The 18,864-nt window shown below is 43.3% G+C and overlaps 1 protein-coding gene across 1 annotated transcript; it reads left to right on the plus strand.

Moving 5' to 3' along the window:
- Positions 1-897: 897 nt before the first annotated feature.
- LOC124048839 (apelin receptor B-like) lies at positions 898-3,292 on the plus strand. Its single transcript, XM_046369958.1, has one exon. It carries the CDS (start codon positions 961-963, stop codon positions 2,197-2,199), a length of 1,239 nt encoding a protein of 412 aa, XP_046225914.1. The 5' UTR covers positions 898-960; the 3' UTR covers positions 2,200-3,292.
- The last annotated feature ends 15,572 nt before the right edge of the window (positions 3,293-18,864 follow it).

Genomic DNA, 18,864 nt, shown 5'->3' on the forward strand with positions numbered 1-18,864 from the left:
CCGGTTACTAGTCCAACGTCCTAACCACTAGGCTACGCTGCCGCCCCGACAGTATCAGACAGTCTGAGCCTGAAACATGTAAATAATATATATATGTAAAACAGGCCAATAACGTTTTCTGTCCTAGTTCATGCAGCACAACAAATTCCCATTAGAAAGAGAATAGGATATTTATAATATAATATTTCGTGGTCAAATTTTCTCTATCAATGTTCATTTGCTGGACCATGATATTTGATTATTTATCCACATTAATTATGCTGGACACAACCAAATTATACTCACCCTATAGCACTGCAGTAATAACATAATGTTTTATTTGATACATTGCACACGACACACGCAACATGTTTGAACATGCAGTGCTGTGCAATTGTGCGATCATTGACATGGAAATGTATTATTCTAATTTGGGTGCTCAAGTGTACAATTGCCTACTTTGGCAGTGGTTTCCCCTTAAATGCTGCCACTTTATCATTGTAATTGTCTACTTTTAGACTAGGTGCTTGCCCAGGCTTGCCTAGACAGGCAGGAAAACCTATATTTTTCAAATCAATTCCATATCAATTCAATTATACTTTTTAGGACTTCTGAAGGCTGTAAAACATGTAGAGCAGATCCCACAATTCACCTACAGTCTTTAACATGTATTAAACGTGTGCGTCATAAGAGTTACAATAATGTTCTTTCAATGCCCTATTTTGTATTTTCATTACGTTTTCGCTTTTAAATTGAGGTCTGCTTACCGTTTATTGGAGAGTTCTCTTCACACTCGAACGTTATGGAGTCGCGGGGGCGTGGGTAGGGAAAGGGAAAGGGGGGTGCTGGGATCGGCCTTGAAGGAGGTGACAGAGGGTTGTGTGAGGAACTGCCGGGGTTTAAAAAGGCAGCCTGCCCAGCGCTGTGACACCAGACCTGAAATCACCCTCGACTGGTCAGGACCTATTTTATGCGCTTTTTATGAACTTCTTGCACACGGATTTGGACCAAGTTTCTAATTGCTTCATCAACGTTATTGATCCATTGATCAACATTATTTTACCTGATAAAATAATATACATTTTTAAAGAAGAAAAGGATACTCTAAGAAGAATGGAGAAGTGGACAACCCCTGAATACTATGACTATGATTATGAAGAGCAGGAGAACAGCACCATGTGTGACTACTCTGAGTGGAAGCCTTCCTACTCAGTCATCCCAGTACTCTACATGCTCATCTTCATCCTGGGTCTCTCCGGCAACGGTGTGGTCATCTTCACTGTGTGGAGGGCTCAGGCCAAGCGCCGGTCAGCAGACATCTACATAGGCAACCTGGCCATGGCTGACCTGACCTTCGTGCTGACTCTGCCACTGTGGGCAGTGTACACTGCATTGGGATACCACTGGCCCTTCGGTGTGGCCCTCTGCAAGATCAGCAGCTACGTGGTGCTGCTCAACATGTACGCCAGCGTCTTCTGCCTCACCGCCATGAGCTTTGACCGCTACCTGGCCATTGTGCACTCTCTGTCCAGCACCCAGCTGCGTACCCGTGGCCACATGCAGGCCTCCCTGACGGCCATCTGGCTCCTCTCCGGCCTACTGGCTGCCCCCACACTCATCTTCCGCACCACCAAGGATGACGAGAGCAGCGACCTCATCTCCTGTGGCATGGACTTCAGCCTGGTGTTGGGTGGGGGTAATCAAACCATCAGTCAATCAAATGAATTGAAGCAGAAGGAGTCCATGTGGATCGCAGGGCTCAGCATCTCCTCCTCTGCCCTGGGCTTCCTCCTACCCTTCCTGGCCATGATGGTGTGCTACTGCTTCATCGGCTGCACCGTGACACGCCACTTCAACAGCCTGCGTAAGGAGGACCAGAGGAAGAGGCGTCTGCTGAAGATCATCACCACCCTGGTGGTTGTGTTTGCTGCCTGCTGGATGCCCTTCCACGTACTGAAGAGCGCTGATGCCCTCTCCTACCTGAACCTGGCTCCAAACACCTGCGCCTTCCTCCGCTTCCTCCTGCTGGCCCACCCTTATGCTACCTGCCTGGCCTACGTCAACAGCTGCCTCAATCCCTTCCTGTATGCCTTCTTCGACCTGCGCTTCCGTTCCCAGTGCCTCTGTCTGCTCAACCTGAAGAAGGCCATGCACACCAGCCCCGGCAGCTCCATGTCCTCCCAGAAGACAGAGGCCCAGTCGCTGGCCACTAAGGTGTGACGTTTATGCCGGGGTCAGGGGGCATGGAAGAGAGATGCCAGCCAGAGGGAATAGGTCTCTAGCTGCCTTTTCCTGTCCTGCCTCCATCGTCACCTGAACACTACAGGTAAATGTAAGATTTCAGAGGTGCATGATATCATTACCTATCCAGCAAAATGATATCATTACCTATTCAGCCACATGCATGTGGACTGCAGACTGAGTGCAAATGTACGTGTCCTCCAGACTGTGTGACTGAGGAAACTGATAGTCAGTCTTCTGGCTGTAATCATGACCACTGACATCCTCCAAGCTCACTCTCAGTGATTAGGAAGTTTGTACAAACCCCTTGAACTGCTTGATACAGGGGGCCAAGCTCCATGCCAGGGTGATGCAAACCAGAACCCAGCCATTTTGGACAGAGTTGAATGTATTTCAAAGGGACAAAGCAGCTCATATTGTTCTCCTGGTGTTCCATGTTGACTTAAGACAAGTTCTTAGGTGGGTTGTCCCATGGCTCTGGCTTTTAACACTGGAGGAGTGTATTATACATGCATTTGTACCATGCTGTTCTTGTTTTTTTTAAGCACTTGCTCATTGGAATGAGGTGAGACCTCTTCCTCTGCCCCAGTCATGACGTACGTGTGTGTGTGTGTGTAGGTCCAGGAAAGGTGTTGCAGATTGATTAAAAAAGTTGTAAAGGGAGATAAGGGCACGGAGGGAGGGGGGTGGTCCCAGACGGACAGATGGCAGCTGACAAATGTTGTCGAGTGAGGAGAGCCAACTAATAGGTGGCTGCTCTGACAGATTAAACTCTTTGTGTGTGTGTGTGTGTGTGTGTGTGTGTGTGTGTGTGTGTGTGTGTGTGTGTGTGTGTGTGTGTGTGTGTGTGTGTGTGTGTGTGTGTGTGTGTGTGTGTGTGTGTGTGTGTGTGTGTGTGTGTGTGTGTGTGTGTGTGTGTGTGTGTGTGTGTGTGTGTGTGTGTGTGTGTTGAATCAGGATTGGGGAAGGCATGAATTAACTTGTTTTTATTTGACAAAGATGTGAATACATGCTGTACAATGCTTTCATGTGATGATTTGAAATAAAAAAGTTTTCTGATGAACTAAAATCCTCTCTTGTGTCATTGTGTTACTTGTTACGATGTCGTGCAAACACTATTCAGTAGACATGCGTTTGTCCTGTTAGCACACCGCGTTGAAGGGTGACAGTCTCCCTCCCAATGTGTGCAGTTAGAACAGAATCAAAGCTGTGTCTACAGGAAATACATATGAGTTTGATTTCCCACTCTTACGTTTGTTTCTTTGCTCCTTTATGACAGTGTTCCCCTTCAGACCATTAACAGAAATTTGTTGACAATGTGTTGATAAAATGACGGAGGACAATGCATTCTTTCTCAGAGAACTGTGTCGATCATGTAAACCAACGGAAACCCTGCTACCACATCTCTCCCTCGCTCCCTTCAGCAACATGTAAGCTTGAGTAGCTTCGTTTAAAGCAAATATCTAAGATTCACTCCCCATGTGTAATGTCAAAATATTGTAGTGTACCGTTATCAACTCACTGTTCCATTGTTGGGATGCTTTGCACTGAGACCAGTTTAAGCCAATAAAGATAATTGAACTATTGTTTGAGTCATTTGCAGACAAGCACTGTGCGTACAGCAGTTCACTGACCTGTAAGAGACCATCCCCATGATTAACAGATTTGGTTGTAATGAGCTTTGTTCTGGGCATAATCAGTAACAGCGGGGGGTAGGAGGAGTGGGCTAATAATTCTGGGCCACTTACAGACACCACACTCCTTCTGTGACACAATATTTGCCTTTGTTGACATGATGCATTGGGCTTGAAGGAACCTGAATCTGATTCAACAGTGCTCTCCATCATTTCACAACCGTGTTGGAATTCCTCATCGTGGAATTCTCTGTGTGTTTGAGAAGCCCAATAATGCAAACATGTTTATTCTGCCTCTTCTCAAGCACTACTACACTACAAACTAATATCATGCCTGATAGAGGCTTTAGTCGAGAGAAGGAGGATATTGAATGGTTAGTTAATTTATCTGACATGAGATTTCAAGTCCCCGTGTCTTCCTCATCAGCAGCTGTCTTGACTAGGTCCACATCAGACACACCTGGCATCGCTCTGTGTAAAAACACAGCCCTATCCCCCCATCTGCCGACACCACTGTGCAGGGTCAGAGAAAGGTGGGAAAGACAATCTGAATAGATTAAACTCCAAGGTTTTCCAGTTTTATGGAGGTAATTTGATCATATTATACAGATTTCACGGCCTGAACCTTGCATATGCTGGGCAACATAGCTTCTCTTTGAGCTAAAGAGGGTGTTTATCCATAGCAACATGAGAGACATTTGTCCCTCTGGTCCCTGCACTTTTTAAAATAGATTACACAAGAGATTTCCAATCAACATTCCTATATAATAACAGTGTGTGGGTTTCGAGTGGGCCTATATTTATGACAGCAGTCTTACCATAGGGATTTTTCATTCAAAATCCTCTCACTTCATTCCCTTAATGGACTTCGCATGGGATGACAAACAAGTTGACAAAACAGAGTTTGTCTTCTCAAATGGAAATGAGCTCAAATGTTAGTCTCATAGGTCCTTTACATTTTAGCAGACACTGCAAGCATCATGCTCTACCAACATTGCAAGCATCATGCTCTACCAACATTGCAAGCATCATGCTCTACCAACATTGCAAGCATCATGCTCTACCAACATTGCAAGCATCATGCTCTACCAACATTGCAAGCATCATGCTCTACCAACATTGCAAGCATCATGCTCTACCAACATTGCAGGCATCATGCTCTACCAACTGAGCTACACCGAACTTGATCTACATCGCTTTGCTGAGCCAGTATGAATGTAGTTTTTTTCTAACAGGAGAGAAAAAGAACACTGTATGATGTATGTTGGAACTATTGATCAAGGAATAAAGACACCCCAGTTAGCACATTTGGTGCCTTGGAAATAATGGGAATGTACCTTTTTGGTTTCCCATTGGTTCTAGGATTGAAGCCATATGCTTCCTGACCGTTAAAACGGAACGATTTTGAAACGTTCTGAGAACGGTTGTGAACATTTTATTATGGTTCCCTGATGGCTTATACATACTTCATACATTTCACAGACACTGTACATTTTAAAATAGTTGTATTTTTATTTAAAAATAAGAACAATTAGTTCTACCCTTCAGCTTCCCTCAACCCCTCCTATCCATCTCTAAAAAACATCCAGTTTTGATTTCTACTTGCCATATATCTTTCAACTGTGCTGTGATGTTTCACAAATGTCACGAACCTTTCTATTCTCATAGTTTCTACTGATTTTAAATTAAAGATGAACATGACTACTAAGAGTATTAATATATTATTGATCGAATGACTAAGGCTTTTCTAGTCACCCAGAAGTGCTATTTACAGACTTAATTTTAGGTAAATGTTGTGATTTGTCAGCCATTCCTGAACCTGTGACCAAAAACAAGCTACATATGGGCAGTACCAAAACAAGTGATCTAATGATTCTGTCTCTGCAAAACAAACAGCAGAGCTGGGTTGGTTGTATCCCCCATATACTGTACACAACATTCTATTGGCTGCAATAATTTTGTTTATAATAATTGAAATGAAAAAACTACGTTTTGAATCCGGTGTTGTTTTGTATATCAGTTCATAAACCCTGTGCCATGGAATCGGCAGATCTGACATTTCTTCCCAACTATTTTGTCCTTAACTGGTATGCTTTTTTTATTTATCAATTTTCTTTTAACTAATTTTGGTCTTGCAGGGCCAACAGACAAGTTCCTTAGCTTTTCCCCCTTCCACTTTCCTCCTCCAGTTTTGCGGTAATGCTACAATCAGTTGGTTGTAATTTTGGATAGAGCAGATATTCCCACATATTTGTGTTAACTGCATGTGTGACATAACTCCATCAGTCCTATTTATGATATCGGGTGTGTTCATTAATTCACTCTGGAGTGCCAGAGTGCGCTCGGAGTACGGTCAGAGTGCGCTCAGACTCAGAGTGTGGTCAGAGTGCGCTCAGACTCAGAGTGTGGTCAGAGTGCGCTCAGACTCAGAGTACGGTCAGACTCAGAGTGAGTAGGAGAACGGTCAGAGTGCGCTCAGACTCAGAGTGCGCTCAGACTCGGAGTGTGGTCAGAGTGCGCTCAACTGGTGTTGCATGTTTGCAAATTCCTCAGGTATTCTGCGCACTGGCACACTCCGAGGAGAATGTTCTGAAATCTGAGTAGATAGCCAGAGTGAATTTACGAACTCTCTCATTAATCATGCAAACACATCCCTTTCTAATTGTGGCATGGCCTCAGTGAGATTCAAACCCATGATCTTCTGTTCTCTATCCATGGAATTAGTCCACTGCGCCACCAGGATAGCATTAGCATGCCATGTTTGTTCATTTAAGTCTATTCAAACAGACCCCATTTCAAAGGAAATTGAAATCAAGTGTAGTCAATTAGCGTGCTAATATCAAACGTTCCAAAATGTAAATGAAATGTAACCATGTTTGAACTTTTAGGTAATGTTCTGTTAAAGTAATGAAATACCAAGAAAATAATGTTTTTTTTGTCAAGTTCAAACCCCCGAGCTGACAAGGTACAAATCTGTCGTTCTGCCCCTGAACAGGCAGTTAACCCACTGTTCCCAGGCCGTCATTGAAAATAAGAAAATGTTCTTAACTGACTTGCCTGGTTAAATAAACGTTTAAAAAATAAAATAAAAAAAGGAAAATTCCACCCCAAAGCCATATTTTTGTATTTAGTTCATTACAGTTTTTCTCAGTCGCTTTGGTGCATTTCTTTGATCAAAAGTGCAATTCTTGATACTACTTGTGCAAATTCCAAATCATCTAGTCACTTGTGCACATCATTAAAGCAATTTCATATTCCTTTGAACAAATTGCAATTGATAATGTACCAGTGTCAGCTTTTTTCCACATGATCAATTGCTCATGTCGTGTTGAGCAAAATATAGTAGATGGTTCTCTGTTGAATAGTCTTACCCCTCAAAACATCTAGGCATTAGTTCCTTGCATAAGCCATTACATGCAAAATTGTTGAACTATTTGTCATAAACTGTCAAGCATAGTTTTACACGTTTCTATTAGACCTTTTGTACAAAAACGTGAATTGATGAATCGTGCAGGTGAAATTGACCCTCACGCATGAACGAATGTAAAGTGTTAGTTCAACCAACAATCAACCAGTTGTCTGAATTGCTCAAAGGTGCATCTCATGAAGAATCAATTGGCACATATATATAGACAGACCACATGAAAGAGTTGCAATTTTTCAAAAAATGGATGGACCAGGAAACGAACAGGGTCAACAGCCAAGAGGAGGAAGAAGAGGAGCAAGGATGCGTGGTGGAAGGCAAAACAGGGGAAGAGGCAGAAGAGGACATAGGCGCATATCTGATGACATAAGGGCCACTATTGTAGACCATGTTGTCAATCATGGCCTTACAATGGCTGAGGCCGGTCGAAGGGTGCAGCCGAATATTGGGAGATCAACCGTGTCCCCAATAGTTCAAACATTTCGAAGAGAGAACAGGTATGTCCACCAATGTACAGTGTACTGTTACTGTATATAAGCAGTATACTGTATACTTCCTACAATGCTTCATATTACAGTAGTCCACTTGTATTTCACAGCATACAGAAATATACTCTATACAGATACATACTGCACCTTACATGCACCCACCTGTATGTTTTACAGTAAAATGTGTGTTCGCATAGTTTTTGTCTATGTGAAAGTGTGCGATGCATCACTGCATTTTTCCCCACATAGGACTGCAAGATTACCTCAAACCGGTGGCAGAGGATGCCTTTTCACACCTCAACAGGAGGAGGCTATTTGCACCATGGTCAATGCCATGAGACTCAGGGAAATACAAAGGACCATTTTAGAAGACAACGATGTCTTTGAAAACATCCATACGGTTAGCATCTCAACCATCGACAGGGTGCTGCATAGAAACCAGATGAGTATGAAACAGCTGTACCGTGTACCATTCCAAAGGAATGAGGACAGAGTTAAGGAGCTACGGTACCAGTATGTACAGGTAAAACATATATCTATGTAACTACTTTACAGCAACATTTTATAGTGATACATAGTACAGTAAGCATAAACTGCACACATTTCCATTGCTGTGGAAGGAACATGCAATATATGTACATTTTATGTCACTCTTCCTTAGCAAAACAAATTGAACTGTGTGTTCTGGGATATAGCGTATAATGGAGTTGGAATCAAGTGAACCCTCTCACAACTTTGTATACGTGGATGAGGCTGGCTTCAACCTGACCAAATGTAGAAGGCGGGGTTGGAATATCATCGGTCACAGAGCTACTGTGGAATTGCCAGGCCAACGGGGAGGAAATATCACCATGTGTGCTGCTATTTCGGAGCATGGTGTCCTAACCCATATCCCCCTTATAGGGCCATACAACACCCAGCATCTACTCAACTTTTTAGAGACTCTCTACAGGGCTCTCATCCCTGATGATGAGAGGCGTCTGTTTAGAGAGAATTTGCCAAAGTATGTGGTCATTTGTGATAATGTGAGTTTCCATCGAACAAACATCATAAGGCAATGGTTTGTGACACACCCGAGGATGCTCGTAGAATTCCCCCCACCTTATTCACCATTCCTTAACCCGATTGAGGAGTTATTTTCAGCATGGAGGTGGAAGGTGTACGATCATCAGCCACACACACAGATGACCCTGCTGGCTGCAATGGATGCAGCATGTGAGGACATCACAGTAGACGCCTGCAGAGGATGGATAAGGCATTCCAAAATATTCTTTCCACGTTGCATTGGAAGGGAAAATATCCAGTGGGATGTGGATGAGAATATGTGGGTCGACAGACAGGAACGTCTGGATGTGTAGAGACAGCACAACAGTGCTGCGGGAAAAGCTGTGCCTTAGGGGTGGTTTCCTGTGTTTCTTTCTAATTTAGTTTTTTTTTCCTATGTGCCCCTTGGGTTGTCCAGTCTTTTTCAATCAATAACCCACATATAGTAATATGTAAATAGTACTGTTGAAATTGATATATGCCATAGAAGTGCAGCCTTGTGCATTTTCAATACAGTAACTGTCATCCAAAGTTTACATCAGGTAATACTGTCAAAGTACACAGTTACATTGACAACATGCCTAAACATTTTGACAACTTCTTGAAAACTTGAATCCTTTAAATGTGCTGAGAATGTTCCAAAGCCAAGCAACTATCCTGCATCATTTCCAAAAAGTTGTGGGAAGGTTGCTTGCAAAATAACCATTGGACAACCACGCTCTCACAAAGCTCTCAGAAACATATGGTTCTCAGAACATTATGTGCTAGCTGGGACAGCTCTGCAGTGGCACTGGTGTCTCTGCTCTTTCTTCTCCTGTTTCAAGACAAACACATCAACACCCCACTGAGCCATCTAGATGACCAATGTAGCCCCTACCTAGTTAAAGGCAAGCATCAATGGTACTTATAATACTTGAAAACATATATAATAGTCATTTCAGAGGTAAAATCAACATCAGCAATAGAATATATGACAATCTTTTTTATCAATATCAAGTCCTTACAGGTATTTCCAGTGCAATACACATTATGCAAAGACAACCTCACACTTAATAAACAACATAGACACATATCAAACAGCATAGAAATAATTTCACCTTTATAAAATAAGTGATTATACCACAGAATGTCATTAGACTAGAGGAGAGAAGTGGAGATGCAGTGTGCTAGTTATTATATCCTTTGCCCTAATGGCTATCACCAGTGGACATGTCAAAACGCCCATGACACTGTATGGGAGGTGTTACCACATCCAGGCAAACCACTATGAATATTTACCAACCCCAGAACATTGTGGGTCAAATAAGACTTCCTTCTTTTGCTTACATTGATGTGTTGTTTGTTAGCAGGATTGTGTTTCAAAATCATTGTAGATAACGCTCTAACCCTAGATTAGGACCCGAGGTTAGGAGATGAGCCATTTTAGCCAAACACCTCTCCCTCCCAACATACCTCCACAACTCCTCTACCTGTATTGAGACACCCGAGTCAAAATCACAATGGGGTAATGCTATTAAAAAAAGTCAGGCCTCTTGTCATACACACATCTCCAGCTGTCATAAATCAGAGCAGAAGAAACCAGGCCAGGCAAAAGCAAAAATAGATCCAGAGGAAGTGTGTGCACGTTTCTCCTCTATCTGAACAATGGGGAGAAGGTAGCCCAGGCCACAAACCGGACCTTGGACCAAGCCTGGTTGTGCTGTGGCGGGATGGGGAGATGACCCCTGGAGCGTCTTGGAGGACCCCTGCCTTCCTGCTGCCTGCCTTACCCTCCTCCCTCTCTGGAGGGTGATGGACCTCAGTGGACAGGATAGAGTCAGCAGGCCAGGCAGGAAAGACAAGCGGCAAGGTAGGGGTTCCTGTCCAGGGATATCCTGTCTTTCAGCAGCATCGCTCTGCTTCATCCCCCTGGCGCGAGAGACACACGCCTCACCTGACCCTATAGGAGTTCAGGGTGTTAGCAGGAGTAGTTACGTAACACTGTGATAGGATCTGATCAAACTTGGCATACGACCCCACTCTAAGGCAATTGAGTAGTGGGATAGGAGGGATGGGTGGGGGGGTTGATCCACCTCACCCTGCTGAAATAGACTTTCTGTGAGAAACCAAAGAATTCACCCTCACCCTGCCTATCTATCGCTTTTCAGCCCAGTCTCCACACAGACGTGAGCATGTGACCCAAACACCTGAGGTGACATAGTGGAGCCCTTTCACACAAGAAGAGTATCGTTAAGGGAGTCACGTAGTTTCCGACAGCCACAGGGGAAGAAGGGGTTCTGACTGGGGGACCACTCCGGAATTACGGGTATGAGGAACTGAATTATCCTGAACGGATCATCCTCTCTAGGGCACAAAGCACCCCTTCATCTCCTTCTCTATCCCCATTGTGAGGGAGCCCTCTGCACAGAGCTCTCTGCACAGAAGCCATCTCCCTCTCTCAGGCCCACCCGAGGACTAAATGAAGCCTCTGTCATCAGCCCCAGCATAGAGCCAGTTCAGCTGGACCCATTCAAGCCCTCTGAGCATAACATTACTCCATCTCAGGGACTGACAGCTACAGACAGACAGACAGACAGACAGACAGACAGACAGACAGACAGACAGACAGACAGACAGACAGACAGACAGACAGACAGACAGACAGACAGACAGACAGACAGACAGACAGACAGACAGACAGACAGACAGACAGACAGACAGACAGACAGACAGACAGACAGACAGACAGACAGACAGACAGACAGACAGACAGACAGACAGACAGACAGACAGACAGACAGACAGACAGACAGACAGACAGACAGACAGACAGGTACAAATGTGTTAAGGTCAAGAGTTGCATTAGCTAATTCCATCTTCATTTGATCAAAGGGTAAGTTTGTAATGCAAAGATGCGTTATTTTCTATGTATAGACATTTTCAGCATTATTAATACAAACTGAATAAACATTTGTTATAGAATCATTGTATATAAAAATTCTCTCACACACATGAGCACACACACACACACACACACACACACACACACACACACACACACACACACACACACACACACACACACACACACACACACACACACACACACACACACACACACACACACACACACACACACACACACACACACAGAGACAAGCTCTTGTAAAAAACTATTCATTTTGCTGTTCCACATTTCAGCATTTGGGTTCTATTATTGCAAGCGCCATTGGTTTTGGTGCCTGCAACAACAACTAGCTGCCACCCACCCACCAACCGACCAACCTAACCAACCAAACCCTGCACACACACCACACAAAAAACACACATACAACGCACGCACGCACACACACACAGATGCTCTCTTAGAGCCTACACTGTCTCCTCTTCCTGACAGGTGGCAAGCTGAATAAGGACTCCCAGAACAGATTCATGGCAGAGAATCAACCCCAAAGGAGAGGAAAGGAGGAACTAGAGACGAGAAGCGATGATCAGACAAAAAAAATGAATATAAAGGAGGGGGGGGGCAACCCTTACAAAGAACTCCTACAGGAATCCTACAGGAATTTGCCCCTTTGTGCATGAATTGTGCAGGTGTCCTGCAGAAATTCTGTAGTATTGACAAAATACTGAAGGTTAAAGCCCTGATGTTCCTGCAGGATTTTGGTCCTGCAGGGGTGGTGAGTAGCCTAGTGGTTAGAGTGTTGGGCCAGTAACTGAAAGGTTGTTGGATTAAATCCCCAAGCTGACAAGGTAAAAGAATGTTGTTCTGCCCCTGAACATGTCACACCCTGATCTGTTTCACCTGTCTTTGTTATTGTCTCCACCCCCCTTCAGGTGTCACCCATCTTCCCCATTATCCCCTGTGTATTTATACCTGTGTTCTCCATTTGTCTGTTGCCAGTTCGTCTCGTTTGTCAAGCCAACCAGCGTTTTTGTGTCAGCTCCTGCTTTTCCCCAGTCCCCCTTTTCTCGTCCTCCTGGTTTTTGACCCTTGCCTGGCCTGACCCTGTACTCACCCGCCTGACCACTCTGCCTGCCCCTGACCATGAGCCTGCCTGCCTGCCGTCCTGTACCCTTGCACAACCTCTGCCTGACCTGACCCTGAGCTTGCCTGCCGTCCTGTACCCTTGCACAACCTCTGCCTGACCTGACCCTGAGCTTGCCTGCCGTCCTGTACCCTTGCACAACCTCTGCCTGACCTGACCCTGAGCTTGCCTGCCATCCTGTACCTTTGCACAACCTCTGCCTGACCTGACCGTGAGCTTGCCTGCTGTCCTGTACCTTTACCCCTGTTGCTGTAATAAACATTGTTACTTCGACACGGACTGCATCTGGGTCTTACCTTGATACCTCTCTAGTACAAGGCATTTAACCAACCGGTAGGCCGTCATTTTAACTGACATTCCTAGTTAAATAACGGTTCAATTAAAAAACTTTGAAATATATATATATTCCTGCAGGATTTGGTAATTCCTGGAGGATCAAGTACATTCCTGCAGGAATCCTGCAGGTCCAAAATCAACAGGATTTTGATATTCCTGGCTGCAGGATATGGCAATTTGAAGTTAACTACAGGATTTGAGATATGTTGTGACAACAGAGAAAATATACTTTTGAAATATAGTGCAATATCAGACACCATTTCAACTCAGCAGATGTGAGAAAATGTATAAATGACAATGTCCACATGCAATAAATATAGTGTATGCTACTATATTTGATAGATACCAACACAATTAATAATGGTTTCAGTAGGTCCACAGTTCAGTCAATGTAATAATGTCAATGTAATAATGCATTTATATATCATGTTGCCAGTTATTTATATAGCCCTTCGAACATCAGCTGATATCTCAAAGTGCTGTACAGAACCCTAGCCTAAAACCCCAAACAGCAAGCAATGCAGGTGTTGAAGCACGTTGGCTAGCAAAAACTCCCTAGAAAGGCCAAAACCTAGGAAGAAACCTAGAGAGGAACCAGGCTATGAGGGGTGGCCAGTCCTCTTCTGGCTGTGCCAGGTGGAGATTATAACAGAACATAGCCAAGATGTTCAAATGTACATAAATGACCAGCATGGTCAGATAATAGGTATGGGACAGGTAACACGTCCGGTGAACAGGTCAGGATTCCATAACCGCAGGCAGAACAGTTGAAACTGGAGCAGCAGCACGGCCAGGTGGACTGGGGACAGCAAGGAGTCATCATGCCAGGTAGTCCTGAGGCATGGTCCTAGGGTTCAGGTCCTCCGAGAGAGAGAAAGAAAGAGAGAAAGAGAAAATTATAGAGAGCATACTTAAATTCACACAGGACACCGGATAAGACAGGAGAAGTACTCCAGATATAACAAACTGACCCTAGCCCCCCGACACATAAACTACTGCAGTATAAATACTGGAGGCTGAGACAGGAGGGGTCAGGAGACACTGTGGCCCCATCCGATGATACACCCGGACAGGGCCAACCAGAAAGGATATAACCCAACCCACTTTGCCAAAGCACAGCCCCCACACCACTAAAGGGATATCTTCAACCACCAACTTACCATCCTGAGACAAGGCCGAGTATAGCCCACAACGATCTCCGCCACGGCACAACCCAAGGGGGGCGCCAACCCAGACAGGAAGATCACATCAGTGACTCAACCCACTCAAGTGACTCAACCCCCTCCTAGGGATGGCATGAAAGAGCACCAGTAAGCCAGAAACACCTTTATTCATACATACTCTGAATATATAAATACAATGTAAAAAGTTGTATACATTTTTATAACACATAAATACATAGTTAAGTTTAACGCTTCCAACAGATGTAGTTCCCTTGTACACCTTGGATGTCTTTCAGGTAAACACAGGTGGTACATATGTCTGTGCATTTGATTAATTTAACCTAATTTGAATTGCCAATCTCTTTAAGTATCCAAGAGGACTGTGCCTCCTTTCTCTTAGTCTCTTATTGTGCATTTTGTTGTCATCTCTGCGTAGCCCACTTCACTGCCTACGTCAACAAAATACCTGACCATCCCCACTGACCCATGTTGGGTGACCACTACATGGTTTACTAGTTTCGATAAGGTACTTGCTGTTTTGGAATAAATGTGATTCCCATTAACGATTGCTCTATGATGAAATGTACATGTTTTTTTTGTAAGTAACGTCTGATTCTTCAAGGAGAAAAGCCTCCCTTGATGTAGGGTTCTGTGCAACAGGATACCCTAGTAAAAATACAATTATTTTTTTCACATTTGTTGGCGAGTTTGTAGCCCCTTAATATTTATTCACTAAACCTTTTGCTAGCTTGGTTTGATTCTGTGGTGAATGTAATCGTGAGTAGTCTTGGGATGTGTTGGTAGAGACTGAACGTTTCCACTATTTGTCCGGGTACCAAGTCTCACATTACTACTTTCAAAGATGAATGCACTTTGAGCCCACAAAGGTCCGCAGTTTCGGACAGATGTAGGTGCATGCAAAAGTATGGTGACATTGTAGCTGACTTGACATTTCCCATACAATTGTTCAAACCTAATAACATATTTTCAAAGGAACATCTCAGCCATATCAATGTCATGAGAGGTAACCGTGTCTTTCAGTAGACAATAGATACTGTACTGTACCCTGCACCAGTAGCAGCAAATGTTGTAAGCACTGCCTGGGTAAAATCCCATTTAAACAGGGGAGGCTATAGAGAAGCAAGAAGTGTCGAAACTCTGTGGCTTTCCAATATTTGAGTAAATTAATTCAGCGTGGTGGTCTTGTCTCATTTACAGGTGGTTTTATGGCAAGCAATATTTTGATTATACGCTCTACTTCTCTTCCAATGTACCAGGATTCAGGGTGATATTTGGACTCAAACCACAGTGTTGTCATTTGATGACATATGCCGAGGAAGATGCCCTGCATGCAATCAAAAGCAAACCCTGCCATCCCGCTGTAAATGGTAAGGAACACTAAAGGAGATGGGCCCTTAACACCATGTATGATGTTCCCTGACTCCACCACCAAGGCAACCTCTCTGCGGTGTTTGGTGTCTGTGCGTGGCTCTGGCTCATTCTAAACAGTAGGATACACTCTAGTGAACCCATTGACCTTTTCTACCCCTTCTCCTTTATGATAGCACCAGTTGCACCCATGTTCACCATTAAATTGTTTGATATTCTTTGTCATGTTTTAACGTTGAACAGTGCTAAGATGTTAGTGTATGATTATGTTAACATTTATACAGCCAAGACCATCAGCAGAGGGGATGACCCCTTTGGGCATATGTAATGCCACACTGCAGGCCTGCAGTAGAGGTGGCACCTCCAGCACAGCCATGTGAAAGACCTGGCTGTGGCTGGGATTGGGAGGGAGGCGATTGCTTCTCATGGATAATCTGGAAAATTGGAAATACCAATAAAGGGACTTCAGGAAAGCCGGTCCTTGATGAGGGAAAAGTCAAACTGGTAATTGGTGAGGGAAATTTCCACTAAAACCCCTTTAGTAACTCATAAAATGTTTTACTTTGATCAGATTTGGATTTGTAGAAACAAGTAGTTTCCAAAAATACAGTTGAAGTCGGATGTTTACATACACCTTGGCCAAATACATTTAAACTCAGTTTTTCACAATTCCTGACATTTAATGGCAGTAAAAATTATCTTAACTTCTTGGTGACAGGGGGCAGTATTTTCACGTTCGGATGAAATGCATGCCCAAATTCAACTGCCTGCTACTCATCCCCAGAAGATAAGATATGCATAGTATTAGTAGATTTGTATAGAAAACACTCTGAAGTTTCTAAAACTGTTTGAATGATGTCTGTGAGTATAACAGAACTTATTTAACCCCGAGGACAAACCATTCAGATGTTTTTGTTGTTGAGGTCACTCTCTTTTCAATGGTTTTTCATTGGGAATCCAGATTTCTAAGGGACCTTCTTGCAGTTCCTACCGCTTCCACTGGATGTCACCAGTCTTTTGAAATTGGTTGAGGTTTTTCCTTTGTGTAATGAAGAAGTACGGCCATCTTGAACGAGGGTAACTTGTAGTGTACTGTTAGATAGAGGCGCGTGACCAGAAAGCTAGCTAAGGTTTGTTTTCCTCCTGTATTGAACACAGATCATCCTGTCTTCAATTTTATCGATTATTTACATTAAAAAAATACCTAAAGTTGTATTACAAAAGTAGTTTGAAATGTTTTGGCAAAGTTTACAGGTAACTTTTGAGATATTTTGTAGTCACGTTGCGCAAGTTGGAACAGGTGTTATAATAAATAAATAAATAAAGAAATTGATTTTTTTGGATATATATCGACGGAATTAATCGAACAAAAGGACCATTTGTGATGTTTATGGGATATATTGGAGTGCCAACAAAAGAAGCTTGTCAAAGGTAAGGCATTTAGTATATTTTTATTTCTGCGTTTTGTGTCACACCTGCAGGGTTGAAATATGCTTTTCTCTCTTTGTTTACAGAGGTGCTATCCTCAGATAATAGCATCGTTTGCTTTCGCTGAAAAGCCTTTTTGAAATCTGACATGTTGGCTGGATTCACAACAAGTGTGTGTTGCTTTAATTTGCTATCTTGGATGTGTGATTTAATGAAAGTTTGATTTCTGTAGTAATTTATTTGAATTTGGCGCTCTACATTTTCCCTGAGAGAGGTTTTAAGGTCAGTTAGGATCACCACATTATTTTAATAATGTGAAATGCCAAAATAATAGTAGAGAGAATGATTTATTTCAGCTTTAATTTCTTTCATCACATTCCCAGTGGGTCAGAAGTTTACATACAAGTGCAGTTGAAAACCGTAGTCTGGCTTTTTTATGGCTGTTTTGGAGCAGTGGCTTCTTCCTTGCTGAGCGACCTTTCAGGTTATGTCGATATAGGACTCATTTTACTGTGGATATAGATACTTTTGTACCTGTTTCCTCCAGCATCTTCACAAGGCTGTTGTTCTGGGATTGATTTGCACTTTTCGCACCAAAGTACGTTCATCTCTGGGAGACAGAATGCGTCTCCTTGCTGAGCGGTATGACGGCTGCGTGGTCCCATGGTGTTTATACTTGCGTACTATTGTTTGTACAGATGAACATGGTACCTTCAGGCGTTTGGAAATTGCTCCCAAGGATGAACCAGACTAGTGGACGTCTACAAAGAGGCAGTGAGTTTGACGGTAGGCCTTGAAATACATACACAGGTACACCTCCAATTGACTCAAATCATGTCAATTAGTCTATCAGAAGCTTCTAAAGACATGACATCATTTTCTGGAATTTTCCAAGCTGTTTAAAGGCACAATCAACCTAGTGTATATAAACTTCTGAACCACTGGAATTGTGACACAGTGAATTATTAGTGAAATAATCTGTAAACAATTGTTGGAAAAATTACTTGTGTCATGCACAAAGTAGATTTGCCAAAACTATAGTTTGTTCACAAGAAATTTGTGGAGTGGTTGAAATTCGAGTTTTAATGACTCCAACCTAAGTATATGTAAACTTCAACTGTATATACACTATTTGACCAAAGGAATGTGAACACCTGCTTGTCGAACATCTCATTCCAAAAATCATAGGCATTAATATTGAGTGGGTCCTCCCTTTGCTGGAAAGCAGCCTCCACTCTTCTGGGAAGGCTTTCCGCTAAATGTTGGAACATCGGAACATCCAATTCATCCCAAAGGTGTTTGATGGACTTGAGGTCAGGGCTCTATGCAGGCCAGTCAAGATCTTCAACACCGATCTCGAAACAACATTTCTGTATGGACCTCGCTTTGTGCACGGGGTCATTGTCATGCTGAAACAGGAAAGGGCCTTCCCCAAACTGTTGCTACAAAGTTGGAAGCACATAATTGTTTAGAATGTCATTGTATACTGTAGTGTTAAGATTTCCCTTCAATGGAACTATGGGGCCTAGACCATTATTCCCCCACCACCAAACTTTACAGTTGACACTATGCATTGGGGCAAGTTTCGTTCTCCTGGCATCCGCTAAACCCAGATTCGTTTGTCGGACTGCAAGATGGTGAAGCGTGTTTCATCACTCCAGAGAACGCGTTTCCACTGCTCCAAAATCCAATGCCAACAAGGTTTATACC

The sequence above is a fragment of the Oncorhynchus gorbuscha genome, linkage group LG11 (genome assembly GCF_021184085.1).
Source record: "Oncorhynchus gorbuscha isolate QuinsamMale2020 ecotype Even-year linkage group LG11, OgorEven_v1.0, whole genome shotgun sequence".
Classification (NCBI taxonomy): domain Eukaryota; kingdom Metazoa; phylum Chordata; class Actinopteri; order Salmoniformes; family Salmonidae; genus Oncorhynchus; species Oncorhynchus gorbuscha.